Source organism: Oenanthe melanoleuca, chromosome 21 (genome assembly GCF_029582105.1).
Source record: "Oenanthe melanoleuca isolate GR-GAL-2019-014 chromosome 21, OMel1.0, whole genome shotgun sequence".
Lineage (NCBI taxonomy): Eukaryota > Metazoa > Chordata > Aves > Passeriformes > Muscicapidae > Oenanthe > Oenanthe melanoleuca.
In genome coordinates, this window is record NC_079354.1 from 3,021,384 (window position 1) to 3,037,854 (window position 16,471).

The window sequence follows — 16,471 nt, forward strand, 5'->3', positions numbered from 1 at the left end:
TATGTGTCAGAAATTGATCTGACACATCTGAAATGTTGTCTGTGCACAAGGAGTTTGTTCACTGTTCAGAGAAAGGGCAAGTCAGAGGCTGGGTGAATCCTCTCTTCAAATGCATCAGTGCTTGAAGAACAAGCATTGAAACATCTCCAGCTGTATCCTGGAGCAGGTTACATCATGAGCAAGTTGCATCTCTTTTTAGGACTGGCAGGAAAACCTGCAAATGATCTGCTTTTCATCAGTAGCATAAGGTATGTGACATAAGTACCTTGATTTTGTGTGAAAGTCCTGCTATTGTAGGGATTTCTCAGATTGTGATTGGAATTGAGGTACTATTGATTTTATATTCTCTAACTGGATGACACTTTGAAACACATCCATGTGTTTTAGCACTTGGGATTTGTGTTGGTCCCTTTTCATACTTTTCCTCACCTTTGAAAGAGCACAGTATATTGCCAATATTGTTAGAAAAATATTAATTTGCTCTTGGTTTAAAGACTTTGACAGTAACCTGTTGTTATGTTGAGATTCAGGGCTGCTGTGGAGTTAGATGCAGAGCTGCCCTGTGGCTTCATCTGGAATACATTGGGCACTGCACTGGGGGGAAAGTGTCTGAGCATGGGCCAGGTTTGGCAGGTGAGAGGGGCCTGTGCACCAGCCTTTCCATTCTTGATTACAGTCTCACCTGTTGAGAGATAAATCACAAATTGTGTTGTTTTTAGGTCAAGATACTGATAGTGGTCTGCAAAAAGGTTGAGAGTTCTTAATGTTCTATGAATTAGGTATGATCTGTGATGTCACTCATAAGGTGTTTTGGGATGCATGTTTGATTCCTTGGAATGTGTTGAAATCTTACATTTCCACCTTTTCCCTAGAAGTGGAGCTGTTGGATTGTGTTGCTGTACATTCCCAGAGCAATTTCAAATGACTTGGGAGATGCTTCTGGAAACTTCTGTGATATCCTTCATACTCGATCTTGGTAGTGTTGGTTGTAATTATGAACATTAGAGATGACAACAATAAAAAATGATGTTGAAATTGGACATTTAGTAGCCTGTCAGGTAAAGAAAGATGTGCTTAAACTTCCTTATGCCTTTGTGATCACCCAAATATGTGCTAAATCTTCTGACAGTTGCAGGTGTTTTGTATAAAAGCAAAATTGAATGTTGCATTGTTCAAACAATCCATTATCAGTCCTTTATGGCAGGTTAGACATGAGCATCATCATAATAATTGAGGATATTCAGAGCAAATTGCTAGTTCACTTTGGGAGGGATGTGTGTGTCTTTTCCAAAGGTGACAGAAATTGTCTGAGTGACTATTGTCAGGTTGTAAGACTAAAATCTGTTAAATTAGATAAGAAATTCAAAGAGGTTTATTATTTACATACAACTGGAACACACTGGAATTTGGGGATGGCCTGTGAAATCTTAGCTCCTTGAGGGAAAATGCAGATAATTATTTAGATTGTTCACATCAAAACAAGTGTTTCCTTTTAAAGCTGAGGCTGTCTGAGCTGCTCTCTTGGGGGGGTTTGTGTACTTGGAACTTCTCAGACTGAACAGAGAAGCATTTTTTAAAAGGATATTTCAGTATCTTGGCTCAGGATACAAAATATTTTCAAGGGGTGAAAAGGAGGAATTTGTTGACAGGATTGTGATGTGGAAGAATGTGATTCTAACTGGGAAATGGATTTAGGGGTGCAATGGACATTGCTGATCAGGGGGAATGGGCAGTGTGTTATGAAGTGTTTTGTGTGGTAGAGGGGCAAAGGAGGAATTTGGATTGCAGCTTCTGGACAGTTCTTCCCAAAAGTTGTGTGTAGAACTGTGGGGTTTCAGTGGTGGTTTCATTATCCTGTGTGGACAGTACAGTCTACAGTGAAGTGAATCAGAAAACCTTAAACTTTCATTTGTTATTACACACCCATTATCATAATTTCTGTGTGTTATAGGCCTAAGTCTGTAAGGTTAATGGCAAATATTAACAGTAGTGCAGTGGAAAATGAAGTTTTCTGTGTGTTCACATCTTACAGTGCAGGTCAACTCTTTGCATATAATACCCTCTTGTGTTCATCATCCTCTGCAACTAATACATGCTGCTTCATTTTGCTAACAGAAAGTGATAACTTGAAAGTGGTGTCTGTGTCAGGACCCAACAAAATACCTTCACCATTTGCTGTTTCCCAGTCCCATCCATTAGGTTGTACTGCCTTGCCATGTTGGTCCAGCTCATGCTGCTTCAATCTTCTCATGATGTTATTGCTTCATTGCTTTTATCATAACTCATCATTCAGAATGTTTATACAACTAGAGTAAACCTCTGTGAGTTTCTGTTTTGTGAGGTTTTCTAATTAACATTAAGGATTAATAGTATATGAAGAAATTTTCTATTTTCCATATACTTCTGTGAGATACAGGAATTTAGTGGCCATATTAAGGTAACTGCATGCTGTGAGCTGCTTAACCCTGGACAGGTAGTTTGTTCTTGCTTTGAAAGTGGGGAAAGTATTTCAGTGTCTGAAGTTTTTTACCTGAATGTTGTCTGTTCTCCTAATCAGTCATTTCTGTTCCTCAGGAAAGCAGGGTCTCTACAGGAGTCTGTTATACTCCAAAGCTGAGGGTTTAAATCTGCCACTCATTTATGACCAATAAAAATTGTTGAGCAGGAATAATAAATGCTTTTTTTTCTCCCCAGGAAAGAAGAAGACTCAGGAAGCTAAAAACAAGGGAAAGAAGGCAGCAGATACAAAACAGAAAAAGACTGATTTGGATTCTACTTCTGCAGATATGAGGGATTCTAAAGAGGGTGAGTTCTCAGCAGCTTATTTTTTCCTTCTGTTTATCTTTTTGAATCAAGGAGTGCTTGTCATGTTTAGTACATTAGCAGGTTATCTTACTGTAGCAAAGTGAGCATGTTTATGTTGTTTACCCCAATTGTTTTACTAGTTAGGAACTTGGCTATTAGAAGCATGTCCTTAAATGTACAACTCTGACCACAGGAAAAACTAATGTGCTGCAAATTTAGGCATGAACCCAAACTCTTAGAAGATAATAGTAGAGCAAAGTCCTTATTCTAGTGTCTTTGGAGCTTAGTTACATGGTCATTATTTATTGCTAATTAACAAAGTTGTTACCAAGGGGGAAAATACAGTATTAATTCTTTTGACCCATAACTCTTCCATTCCTTCCTCTGTTCTCCCTTTTGCTTGCACAACATGTTCACCACTGTTCAGGTGTCTTATGGCCCAGTAAGGAATGGAGAAGGGTTTTTTGCTCTATAATGTACCCAGTTAGGCAACATTGTGAGGATTGGCAGCAAAGGTGTTTTCCTAGAATCATCACAGAATGACAGAACATTTTGGGTTGGAAGGGACTTCAAAGCTTATCTTCTTCCAACTCCTCTTCCATGAGCAAGAACACCTTTCACTAGACAAGATTGCTCAGAACCCCATCCAGCTTGGCCTTATTTTCTTCAGCAGTGGGTATACCTGACAGCAGAGAGGTACAGACTTGCATGCAGAGGTGAAAACATCCATCCACACAAGTAGATAAATGAGAAGTGCTGGTGTTGTGTTGGGTCAGGAATGTTTATAAAAATATCTCATGCTTTTCTTTATTATGCTGTTGTGTTCCAGGTCATAAAGAAGAAGATGAAACGCCTTCTGTTTCTGCTGTGCTGTCTCTGGAACAAACAGCTGTGATTCAGGAAATGGTAAATCAAGATGTACTTCCAAAGCTGATGATCCCCAGTCCAACCAATGAGCCACAAGTGGTAACTGAAGACAAACCAGGAGAAGCAATAAACTATGCATCAGATGATTTAGATGACGATGAAGAGGATGATGAAGAAGAGGAAGATGAAGAGGAGATAGAAGATGCCAATATGCCTAAAGAAAATGCTGAAATGCCTTTGATGTGTGAGGAGAAGTTGGACTCCTTGGAAGAACAAAAGAGTACGTCAGAGGAATCTCCAGAAAGCTCTCCAAAGAAAAAACTCGTGGTGAAAATTCCAAAAGCACAGGGGGAATCCAATGGTGATGTTCAGGAAACATTCATGTTTCCCTGCCAGCATTGTGAGAGGAAGTTTACAACAAAGCAGGGGCTGGAGCGCCACATGCACATCCACATTTCCACCCTGAGCCACGCCTTCAAGTGCCGGTACTGCGGGAAAGCCTTTGGCACCCAGATCAACCGGCGGCGGCACGAGCGGCGCCACGAGGCCGGGCCGAAGAGGAAACCATTCCTGACACTGACCTCCTCACAGCACTTGGATAACGTTGCTGATAACCAGGTGATTGTGGATGATGGTCTTAAAGATGACCTGAATGTTTCCAGTCTTGTGCAAGACTCTGTTTTGGAGTCTGAGAAAGTTTCCCAGGAAATGTCAAACTCTGCGTTTGCTGAGGAAAATAAGGAGCCCAAAGAGTTGCATCCGTGCAAATACTGCAAAAAGGTTTTTGGTACTCACACCAACATGAGGAGGCATCAGCGTAGGGTTCATGAACGTCATCTTATTCCCAAAGGTGTCAGAAGAAAAGGATTCTTCACTGAGGAGCCACCTCTCCCGACAGAGCCGGCCCCTGCAGTGCAGAGTGTCTACATAGCGAGCACAGAAATAGAGGAGGAAGGTGAAGGAGATGATGTCTATCTTATGGATATATCCAGCAATATCTCTGAGAATTTAAATTACTACATTGATGGTAAAATTCAGTCCAACAGCAACACTAGCAATTGTGATGTGATTCAGATGGAGTCCAACTCTGCAGACTTGTATGGATTGAATTGTATAATCAGTCCGGTCACAGTGGAAATTTCCTCCAATTTAAAGGTTACACAAACACATGTGAATGAACCTGCTAAGGAACCCTCTAGCAGTGGGAGCAGTGAATCCAAAAAGAGAAGAACTGCTAGCCCTCCTCTTGTACCAAAAATAAAAACTGAAATAGACCCAGAACCTATAACTCCTACTAGTTCTTTAAATCTTCCTCTTAGCATTTCAACAGAAAGCTTACCTTTTCATAAAGAAAAAGGGGTTTATTTGTCATCAAAATTAAAGCAGCTTCTTCAGACACAGGACAATAAGAAGATAACTCCATCAAGTGAAATCACTAAAATAGGACCTTCTGTTACATCATCACCTATTTTGCCTCCAGTATCCAGCAGGTTTAAAAGAAGGACCAGCTCTCCTCCCAGTTCTCCACAGCACAGTCCAGTGCTTCGAGACTTTGTCAAATCAGGTGAGGGAAAAACTGTGTGGAATGATAATGTTAGGAGTTCAAAAATGCCAAAGTTAGAGAGCCACAGCAACTCACCCGCTTGGAGCTTGACTGGAAGGGAGGACAAAGAGACTTTGAGCCCTCTTTGCTTTGAAGAATATAAAATATCTAAAGACTGGACAGCAGCTCCAACTTTTGGCAACGTGTGCAACCAGCAGCCACTGGATTTATCCAGTGGTATGAAACAAAGGTCTGATGTCAAAAGCAAGACTCAGGTTCCCTGGGAATCCGTTCTAGATCTAAGCGTGCATAAGAAGCCCTGCAGCGATGCTGAAATTAGGGAATACAAAGAAAATTCCACACAGCCAACGTGTAGTGGTGTTAAGAAGAAGAAACCCACCACCTGCATGCTGCAGAAGGTTCTGCTGAACGAGTACAACGGGACAGAGGCGGCCCTGGAGAGCGGGCTGGGCGTGGACAGCCCCAGCAGGGCCGCGGAGCCGCCGGCAGAGCCCGAGGCCGGTCCCGCTCTCTCGGCGCCGTCGGCCAGCGACGCTCAGCCCGTTGGCTCCTGCGCCTCCCCCATGCCACAGGCGCCTGCTGCCCCTGCTGTGTGCCAGCTGCCTCCCCTGCTGACACCCACCAACCCCCCCTCCCCGCCTCCCTGCCCCCCTGTGTTAACAGTGGCCACCTCGCCTCCCCCCCTGCTCCCCACCATGCCCTTACCCATCGCAGATGTCTCTGCCAGTGCCACTAACACTTCCTCCTGTCCCTCCCCACTCTCCAACACTACTACCCAATCCCCACTGCCAGTTCTTTCACCTACAGTTTCTCCTTCTCCATCCCCTGTCCCTTCTGTTGAACCTCTTATTTCTGCTGCTTCACCTGGCCCCCCTACACTGTCTTCCTCTTCTTCCTCCTCCTCTTCCTCCTCTTTCTCATCCTCTTCCTCCTCATCGTCTCCATCTCCACCTCCTCTTTCTGTAGTTTCTTCTGTTGTTTCCTCTGCTGATAATCTTGAAAGTTCTCTCCCAATAATAAAGCAGGAAGAAGCTGAAAGTGAGCAGCAGAAAGCAAGAGAAGATCCTCATACTTCAAGTCAATCAGGAGTAGTGCAGGAAACGTTCAACAAGAGCTTTGTGTGCAATGTCTGCGACTCACCTTTTCTTTCCATTAAAGACCTGACGAAGCATTTATCCATTCATGCTGAAGAATGGCCCTTCAAATGTGAATTCTGTGTGCAGCTTTTTAGGGATAAAACAGACTTGTCAGAGCATCGCTTTCTGCTTCATGGTGTAGGGAATATCTTTGTTTGTTCAGTGTGTAAAAAGGAATTTGCTTTTTTGTGCAATTTGCAACAGCATCAACGGGATCTCCATCCAGACAAAGAGTGCTCACATCATGAGTTTGAAAGTGGGACTTTGAGACCCCAGAATTTTACTGACCCCAGTAAGGCGAACGCAGAGCACATGCAGAGCCTGCCAGAGGATTCTTTGGAACCCTCAAAAGAGGAGGAAGATGAAGATCTAAATGATTCTTCTGAAGAGCTTTATACTACTATAAAAATAATGGCTTCTGGAGTGAAATCTAAAGATCCAGATGTTCGTATGGGCCTCAATCAACACTACCCAAGCTTTAAACCACCTCCGTTCCAGTATCACCATCGTAATCCTATGGGTATTGGAGTTACTGCAACCAACTTCACAACCCACAATATCCCACAGACTTTCACTACTGCCATTCGATGCACAAAATGTGGAAAAAGTGTTGATAACATGCCTGAGTTACACAAACACATACTGGCCTGTGCATCTGCTAGTGATAAAAAGAGATACACACCTAAAAAAAATCCAGTACCCCTCAAACAGACAGTGCAGCCTAAGAACGGCATGGTGGTTATTGCTGGGCCTGGGAAGAACGCCTTCAGACGAATGGGTCAGCCTAAAAGACTCAATTTCAATGTTGAGATTAGCAAAATGTCCTCCAATAAACTAAAAATAAGTGCATTGAAAAAGAAAAACCAGCTTGTCCAGAAAGCTATCCTGCAAAAAAAGAAATCTGCCCAGCAGAAGGCAGAACTGAAAAATAACTCATCTGAGACGGACTCTCACATCTGCCCCTACTGTAACAGAGAGTTCACTTACATTGGGAGTTTGAACAAACACGCATCCTACAGCTGTCCCAAAAAACCCATCTCTCCCTCCTCCAAAAAGAATTCTTCCAAAAAAAGTGCAGCTTCTTCACCTGCAAACAGTGACAAAGGCAGCAACCAGCGCAGGCGAACAGCAGATGCAGAAATCAAAATGCAGAGCACTCAGCCTCACCTGGGCAAGACCAGAGCACGAACCTCAGGACCTGCACAGCTCCAGCTCCCCTCTGCCTCCTTCAAGTCCAAACAAAACGTTAAATTTGTACCTTCCATGCGATCTAAAAAGCCAAATTCATCTTCATCATTGAGGAACTCTAGTCCTGTAAGAGTGTCTAAAATGTCCCATGTTGATGGGAAAAAAACTAAGGTGGTTTCTAAGAACAATTCCTCTGGAATATCCAGCAAAGCGTCCCGGAAATTGCACGTCAGAATACAAAGGAATAATAAAGCTGTTCTGCCAAGTAAATCTGTGGCGAGTAAGAAAAAGGCAGACAGGTTCAGTGTAAAATCTAGAGAGAGGATTGGAGGACCAATCACTCGAAGCCTGCAGCAGGCAGCAAATGCAGAGGCAGCAGAAAACAAAAGAGATGAAAGCAGTACAAAGCAAGAGCTAAAAGATTTCAGGTAAGCATTTAATTTGAAGTTGAAACAACCCAGGAACACGTTGCTTGCTGTTTTGCCAATTTTCTTGGTCTTTTTTTTTTTTTTTCTTTCTTTTTTTTTGGTCTTTTTTTTTTTTTTTTAAGTTTCTCATGCTTCAATAAAAACAAAAGTTGCATTTCCTAAAACGTGGATGAGCAGCTTACTGATGCTGAGGTATGATGTACATACTTGATGCATTTTGTCATGTCGTGAAACAATACACGGTTTGTATAGAGAATGTCTTTAATTATAAACTGAATTGAAAACTCTGGAAAAAAATGTCAATACCTGAGTGCAAATAAACTTAATGTCATTAAACTCTATGTTATTGGAGACACTGACCTTGTATTTGGTATCTGACTTCTAAGATAGCCCAGAATCATTCTAGATTTATTTATGGTGGTTCACTAAGTTAAAAAACATGACTGCATTCTTTACTCACTAAAATAACTTGCTTTGGTTTGTAATAAAAAGCATTCTCTGCATATATATATATATATATATATATATATATATATATATAAAAGAAACAAACCATGACCAAATACTTCAAAAATGTATGTGCATACGGACTGAGATAATTAAATACTTAATATAAGGGAAATAGACGTGTAAGAAAAGTTACATGAACATGTAAATTTGTTAGAAGTATCATGCTTTTATGTTTCACTATAAAACTTTATAATTAAAGTTCTATTTCTTTTTGAGAAGAAGCATTTTAATCACAAGAAAGGGTAATCCTTCAATAAATAAATAAAAATCTTAATCTACGTGCCTGAGTCCCGATTTACGTCTTCATGTAGTCTCTCAAATCAATAGTATCTTTTGCACGGTGTTTATAACCTTTGTTCCCTTGCTCCTGCCCTGTTTTTCTTGGAAACAGGCTTCTGCTTTGCTGAGGAACTTTCACAAAGCTCACTGGTAATTAGGAGTTCTTTTGGGGTTGGTAATTGCAGCACCTGGTGTGGTTAACACCAGATTTAGGGCCAAGGGTAGGGGTTTGAATCGAGGTGGGGGGGAGCTGGCAGTGTCTGTCAGAACAAACAGAGCAGGATCTGTTCATTGTCAAAATCCAAACTGTTCACAGTTTGTTTGTCTTACAGAGATCTCCGAGGTGCAAATAGTGAGGAAATACTTTGTGAAGTAAAGGTTCAATATAGCAGAGTTGTTCCCATGTGCTAGAGGGGAATTTGACTTAAAATAGTCCATACCCAAATTAGGATGTGTTGAAGGAGAAAAATGTTATTGGAATTTGGAGACTAATGGTGTAAAAATGCCTTTTAGGAACAAGAAATGTCTACCAGGCCTGTTCCCTTGGGACATAAACATCTTCATGTTAATTCTCATCAGCTGCTCTCTTAGTTATGTGTGAAACTGTATTTAAATGATGCCAGAACAGATCACTAGAATAAGAAGCCAAAACACCACATCTTTCCATCTGAATGAATCATTTGACCTTAGGCAAAATAACCAAGTGCTTGGAAATGGGTGCATATGGGAATTGTTTGGTAGTATTTGGGGAAATAACAACTGACCTGTGGTAAGGTTTCCTTGAGTGGCTCAAATCCCAGCCAAGTTGCTTTACTTTGGCTGCTTGGAGTCTCTGTCAGTTTAGCAGACAGTTACACTAGGGAATTCTTTTTGTCTCTGAAGTAGCTTTCATAAATCTAATTGTCTATTCAAATTTTTATATCAGTTATATAGTATGAAGACATTTGTTGCCTTTGTACACTAATATCAGCACAGTTTATCTTTGATTCTACTCTATGTAGGCACTGTTGGGTTTTGATTTTATCCAGGAAATCTTATTTTTTTTCCAAGTCTTGCTTTATGTATATTTGTCTGCCAGTTTGTTTTTCACCTTTCAGTTTTTCTGTGTAAACATATTTGTTCACAAATTGTTTTGTCATTTATCTTCAGGTTTTGTTTTTAATTTCTATTTTCTAGGAATCTCCAGTAGAAAAAAAAAAACAATTAAAAAATCCCTTAATGCCATGGTAGAGCTGTTGCATGCTCATCTTAGGATAAGCACTATGCCAAGGGATGTGAAATTCAAGCTTGCAGAAGCTGAGTCACAACCATAAAACTGCCTGCAGGCTTCTTGCTCATGCTCAGTGTCAGGCCTAGATGTTGTTACTGTGTGCTTGACACATGCAGGATGATTCAGATTAAAGCAAAGGAACCCCCACAGGAAATCGTCCAAAGAAATAGTGGGATTAACTGAACCAAATCTTTTGCTCTTGGTTTTGTCTGCACCTTTGTGGATGGTGTTGGGCAGTTCAGTTTCTGTGCTTGGCAAAGCAGGTTCCCTCAGCCTGTCCAGAAATCAGGGTAGATTCAGGGCCAACAATTGCTGCACTCCAAGTAGGTTTGTCATCTATTAAGTCTCTTAAAACCTTTTGTCTAAGTGAGTCAGTAGAGGCCAACTTAGCACTGCAAAATTCCCTTCCCACCTTCTCCTCCCTTTCTGAGTCTTTTAGACTTCCAGTATACAGTGGGAAAAAAAGCCTGATTTTGATGTTTTATGGATTTTCCAAATTATTTACACATGCAAATAAAACCTGATATAGCAGGGATGAGTTTCTAAACACCAGATCTATAATGGATGCAGTCTATCTTTTTATGGATAAGAAGGCTAGAGCAGGGCTGCAGACCTGCACATTTTGAAAATGAAATATATAATTATTCTAAAACGTTGTACACCTCTCATTTAAGACAATGAATTGGTCTATTGTTCATAACAGCTTTTTCTGGAAATACTGTTTGTCACATGTTCATAGAGCTTTCACAATTACTGACAGAATGGATGGAAAGTGACTAGTTTCTTTATACAGACACCCCATTTTATTTTTTGTTCTTAAAAAGTAATCTACCTCTTTAAAATTTGTAGTTTAATACTTGTTTGGTGAATTTGTGCCACTTTAACTTCCACTTTCACTATCATTCCCATTTTGTTACATTTCTGTTATGGGGACTTTATGTTGAAATATTGTATAAAGCATTTGTAGCAAGTTTAAAAAAATAAAATATTTAAAATTATTTAAATTGTTTTGGACACTTCAATTGTACTATATGTGATTTACATTTTACATTAATTTCATTTTGTTTTCATTTTGGGTTGTTAATCTTGGAGCATGTTCCTGTATTAAAGTTTGCTGTTAGTTATATTGTTTCTTCTATTGGAGAGTGATATAAAGGCTATTCTAATGAAAACATTAAAAATTGCAATTTGACATAAAAGTGGGGTTGTCCTTGCTTTTGAACATGTAGCCTTGCTGGAGGGCTGGAAATGCAGGTAAGCCATGAAGAGGGATTTTCCTCCTCCACGTCCATCCTGTGCTGGGAGTTCCAGTTGTAGTTCTGAGTCCTTAATGACCAACTAGATGGAAATACGACACATTTCCTAAAACCAATAAAGTCAACTTTTAAAAAATTTGGGGAAATTTGCCTTGTGTGAAAAGCAGATGTGCCAGGAAAAGTGAAACAACGTGCATCTAGGAGGAGTTAAATGTGCTTCAGCTGTGTCCCCCTGGTTCAGGGACATGAATTCAGCCACTTCTGACTTAGCTTGAATTTAGGTTTTAATTGTGGACACAGCTAATAAATTTAAACTGTTTAAATGAGAATTTCATACACATTTCAACTTCTGATGCTGTAGTTTTCTGGTTTTCTGATATGACAGTTTTCTATTTTTATATGCTTTAAACTTGTTAAATAGTTCAATAAAAAAAATACATGCTAAGATTTTTTTGCCTCTTGAGAATTTTGGAATGTTGTATTCCACCACCAAGAAGTGTTTTCTGCCTCTTGCAGTGGAGTTGGGAGCATCTGTGTCTGTATTAGAGTGGCAGTGGGCTGGAATAATGTAACAGTGATAAGGCTAAACAGCATTACAGTCAGTTCCTTCACATGCTCCCTACTAATCCAGTACTAAGTTACTATTTTATGTAGTTATCTATTCAAATTAATGCTTCTGTCTGAGTAAGATTCTCTTGTAGGAATTCCCAGGTTTTTTGTGTGGGATGTCATTCCTTGAACGTGTTCTCTCCATAACATTTTCTGTGAATTTTAACTGCTGGTGGAATGATGCAGAGGTTCCAGCATTGTTCGTGGAGTGTTTTTGCACTCACTGCAGTTTGGGATTTGCACCACAATGGAAGAGGTGAATCCTTACTCTACTTACAAAAGGAGTTACATCAAGGAGGTGGGAGGAAGTCACAATGAAAGTTTTCCATATTTTTGTAGAAAATATTATTATATATTTTTTTATATAGGTTTTGCTATATTTACCCAATGGGAAACATACCCAGTTTTGTATTTGGATGTTTTATAAGAAAAAGGAAATGTGGAAAAAAGTGAAAACTCAATTGCTGAGGATGAGACAAACATGATTCATTTTTCAAATCTTTTACTGACAAAGGAAATACCAGTTGGTGTTTGCTCTTGCTGCAGTCTGGATATTTCAGTCAGCTTTGAGGATTTACTAGCCATGTCCAGCAGTGAGCTGATGGTGAGTGAACCAGCCTCACTCTCTAATATCATGGCAGAAATCCTCTCACCAGTTTAAGTGCAGTTTCTCTGCAGTGATGTTAAATCCTGTTGGGCCCTATGGATGTGCCAGACTCAGATGTTCACATGTGTTCACCAGCTGATCAGGGAAGTGCTGGGTGATGGAGATCTCCAAATGAGAGAGGATCATCAAAGAGTTTCAGTCCTAAATAGGTGACTCATCACAAACAGAAATGTGCAGCTTTCACAGTTACTATTGCTATTGCATCTCATCTGCATAATTGAATTTCTCAGCTTTTATAGCTGCTTCTGTATGATCAGTAGCAACAATAAAGCTGTAATGTTGCCCACAAAGAGCTGACACCTCTTGAAATGCATCCAGACAGGCAGTGAAACAATTAAACTTGTCCTGTTTACAGAGCCCAAGTGACACACTGGGCAAGATCAAATGGGTCAGTTTAATAAAAACAGCAATGCTGGAGCTGTGCAGACAGGAGATCTGACAGGTTGTGTTTACCTTTCTTTGTTTTCCATTTTCCAGTTTGCTGGAAGGCATGGGAACCAGCTTGTGGCAGCAGCTGTCTGAGCTGTGTCAGTCCTGGGTGTTAGAGCCAGGGCAGGGGATGCAGCCAGGCCCTCCTGCCCTGGTGGAAGCTCCCCCAGGGGATTCAGGCTGGAGTGTTTCTGCTGCTCTGATGTGTCAGCATTTTGTATTGCAAGTCTGTTATTTAAAATTCTAGTTTGGTTCCTGATGATTTTCTTTGGGAAGATGTCATGGAGTTTGATGTCTAAATGTTCAATATTGAATGCAAATAGGAATAGCCCTCACTTCATTTACTGTGCTTTGTGACTTAATCTCCGAAATTATGGGTTCAGCTCCAGCTGTTTAGTGGAGTTGGGTTTAGCCAAGGAGCTGAATTGCTAGGGACAGACAAATACCTTGTGAATGACCTTAAAAAGAGAACTTAGAAGACCTTTCATACTAATCCTGGCTTTTATTTACTGAATGTGATCTGCTTGAGTTGCATGATGTAGTTCTGCTCATGATGAAAAGGAGCTAAACAATTGATTTTGAACAAGAATGCTGGTTTGAAGCTGAGCTTTTGTGGTAAGTCTGTCATGAAAGAGGGGTGAACTTCCACATCTGTTTATTTAAACTGGAACAAATAGCAGCTTTCTAATGGGAAAAAGGATGTACCTTCCAGTGCTTTGTAAGAGCAGGATGGTGAGGAAAATATATTTATTTCAGAGCAAGGTGCAAATAAAACACTCTTAAGTAAGGCATGATATAAGTGTAGTTAATGATCTTGTACACATCAAATGAGAGAGTGGGAATTGAAGGTTATTAATTGTATTTTTTCCATGTGTGTGAATGAGTTGCTGTTATTTCCTAAGCTTTGTATTTTTGATTTAAGTAATGCCTTACGATATTTTTTGAGTGAAATAAATACTGAGGTAACAGACTGCAGCAGGAGTTGGTGCCTCTTTGTGCCCATCAGTTACAGTCAGGCAAGGGTTAGATGTTTGAAATGCAAGTGGATGGTTAGAGTGAAGATGGTGTAAAACATCCAGTGTCTAACATGACATTCCTGCCAACACAGGACCAGGAGTCCTGTGCTGCCTCTGCACCACTTCTGAGCCTCCTCCTTAGTAAAGGGGAAGCCATGGAGTCACCTCTGAATGCTGCTTCCCACACGTCCCTCATCACTTCCCATTCTCCTTTTGCTGCACTTCTCTTAGTAAGTCTTTAAAAATGGTTTTGGTAGGTCATGCTTTTAGAGCATTCACTGGGGAAAGAGCACTGAAATATTGCTTTCTGTTTTTTTAAGATACCAGGCAGTAAAACTGAAACTCAGAGGGAAGCTTGGGCAGGCATCAAGCTGGAGGGAGGCTTCTTAAGAGATAGGTAGCTGCTTCATTTTCCTAATTTATTCAGATACCAAGTGGTTAGTGAAACAATGTGATCAGCAACATGCTCTTTGTTTGTATTTATTTATCTCTCTGTTTAATTTTTAAAATACTTTTATGTTTCATGGGCCAAGCATGGTCTCTGAGTCATGTTTTGGTTGACAGAAACTGCCAGAGGGTTGTGAGAAGTGGCTTTGGTTATTCAGCAGGTGATGTTCCATTTCCCTGAAGTGCAAAGCTCAGCGTTCAGTCATTCAAGGTGGTCTGGCACACTGCAGGTGAGCAGCAAAACTGAAAGTCAAAGAGTAATAATCTCATATCTGTTCCTTGTTTCTAATAAAGGAGCCTGGGGGGCCCAGCCTGGAGAAAAGGACGCTCAGGGGGGACAGTCTCTACAGCTCCCTGACAGGAGGGTGCAGCCAGGTGGGCTCCAGGTGGGCTCAGCTCCCAGGGAACAAGGGACAGGACAGGAGCAGTGTCAGAGTGCCAGAGGCTGCCCAGGGACGTGGTGGAGTCCCCATCCTGGGTGGGTCACAGGTTGGACTCACTGGCCTTGGAGATCCTGTCCCATCCCAGTGAGCCTGTGTTTCCTTCTGCAGCCCAGGCAGTGCTGCTCAGCAGAGTTCAATGCCTGTGGTGAAGTAAATGCAAGGACATTTTCAGGGATTGATTTTGTTGGAATGCAGAGGATGCATTTCTGCTCAGGGCATCTGAAGGCTCATTCCCACCTACAGACTGTGCATAGCCCCCAACCATGACTCAGTGGGGAAATTTATGTAGTGTTTGCTTTAGGTATCGAGATCTCTGCTAAACATTGCAGTGTGGAAGGAGGTGGGAAGATGAGAAATACTGAATTCTTACATCACTGAGTTGTTTTGAAGAGTTTCACACTCAAACCACTGTCACTGGGACTTGAAGTCATATTCTCCATTTATTATGGCAAATTCAGCATGTCACTCATCTACCTTTCCAAATCAAAAGGACACTTTGTTCTGTGGTTTCTTTCTTATGTAATGAGATGTGCAGGACAAAGGGCTCATCCTTGTTCTGCTGCCCTCCAGCAATCCTTTTGAACTCTTTTGGTGTCACTATTTCTGTATATAGCTAAATAAAATCAACTGCACTGTTCCCTATGTGTGCTGAAAGTTTCCTCATTCTGCTAGGAATGTGATTCAGTAGATACAAACGTTTTATCAAATCTCATTACCTGACAGTATAGAAGATGAATGTGAGTACTTCTGTTTTTAATCCAAAATTGTTCACCTTTTGCCTTGCAAAATACTCTGTGCCACTTCAAAAGGGCAGGAAGAGAAATTGCTGACATGGTACTGTTCATCTAAATTATAGGTTTACATCAAGATTTCTTAAATGACTAAGACTTGAATCTCTGAGCTCAACTTGAATTTCCTTCGAGGTAACTGATTTTGTGAAGGAGCTCAGAAGCTCAGTGCTGAATTCCTTTCCAAGTCACTACTTTAGGTCACTTGGTGCTTTTGAAAACGTAGTTCTGTTTAAGTAAAATGGTGTTGGTACATCAATTTTAGAGTTCCCAGGTGAGCTGTAGGCATGGGGTGAGATTTTTGCCAGCAGTTCTGTTGGTTTGTTGTTCATCACCACAGCTCCTCGTGATTCCCCAGGGAGTGGGACTGAGGCAGAAATGAAGAGACTTGAACTGTGGAGCAGGTGTGGAACAAAGCAGGTTCTGGGTTCCTGAGGGGCAGCAATGCTGCTTTAAAGGATTAGGCTCTTTGAAGCACTGTGGCTGGAGAGTGCTGCTGGTGTCTTCTTGGAAGCCAGAATGCAAAGGATCTCAGGAACAGGTTTTTCCTGTTCACATTCACGATCACAACATTCATGTTCTCGCCTTCCCGCCGTGCGAAGGAAAGATAAAATCCTGACATGTTCCAGCTCTTTCCCTGCTTTCATGAATAAACACACCCAAGTCTCCAAATATCCACAGTACAGCACATTAAGATCCTTTTTGCCTTCTGCTTCTTCCCCATTTTCTATACAGTGAGTCAGGACTTTTCCACAGAAAAGAGAAACAT

At 41.0% G+C, this 16,471-nt stretch overlaps 1 protein-coding gene across 3 annotated transcripts in view; it reads left to right on the forward strand.

Moving 5' to 3' along the window:
* The window catches only part of PRDM2 (PR/SET domain 2), a 49,188-nt gene extending 40,683 nt beyond the window's left edge, over positions 1-8,505 (forward strand). For all 3 annotated transcript variants that reach the window (XM_056508056.1, XM_056508058.1, XM_056508057.1), the window contains 2 exons: positions 2,695-2,805; positions 3,635-8,505. In XM_056508056.1, the coding sequence (XP_056364031.1) occupies positions 2,695-2,805; positions 3,635-7,992 (4,469 nt within the window). In that variant the 3' untranslated portion in view covers positions 7,993-8,505. The remainder of the gene's footprint in view (positions 1-2,694; positions 2,806-3,634) is intronic.
* Positions 8,506-16,471: the final 7,966 nt, after the last annotated feature.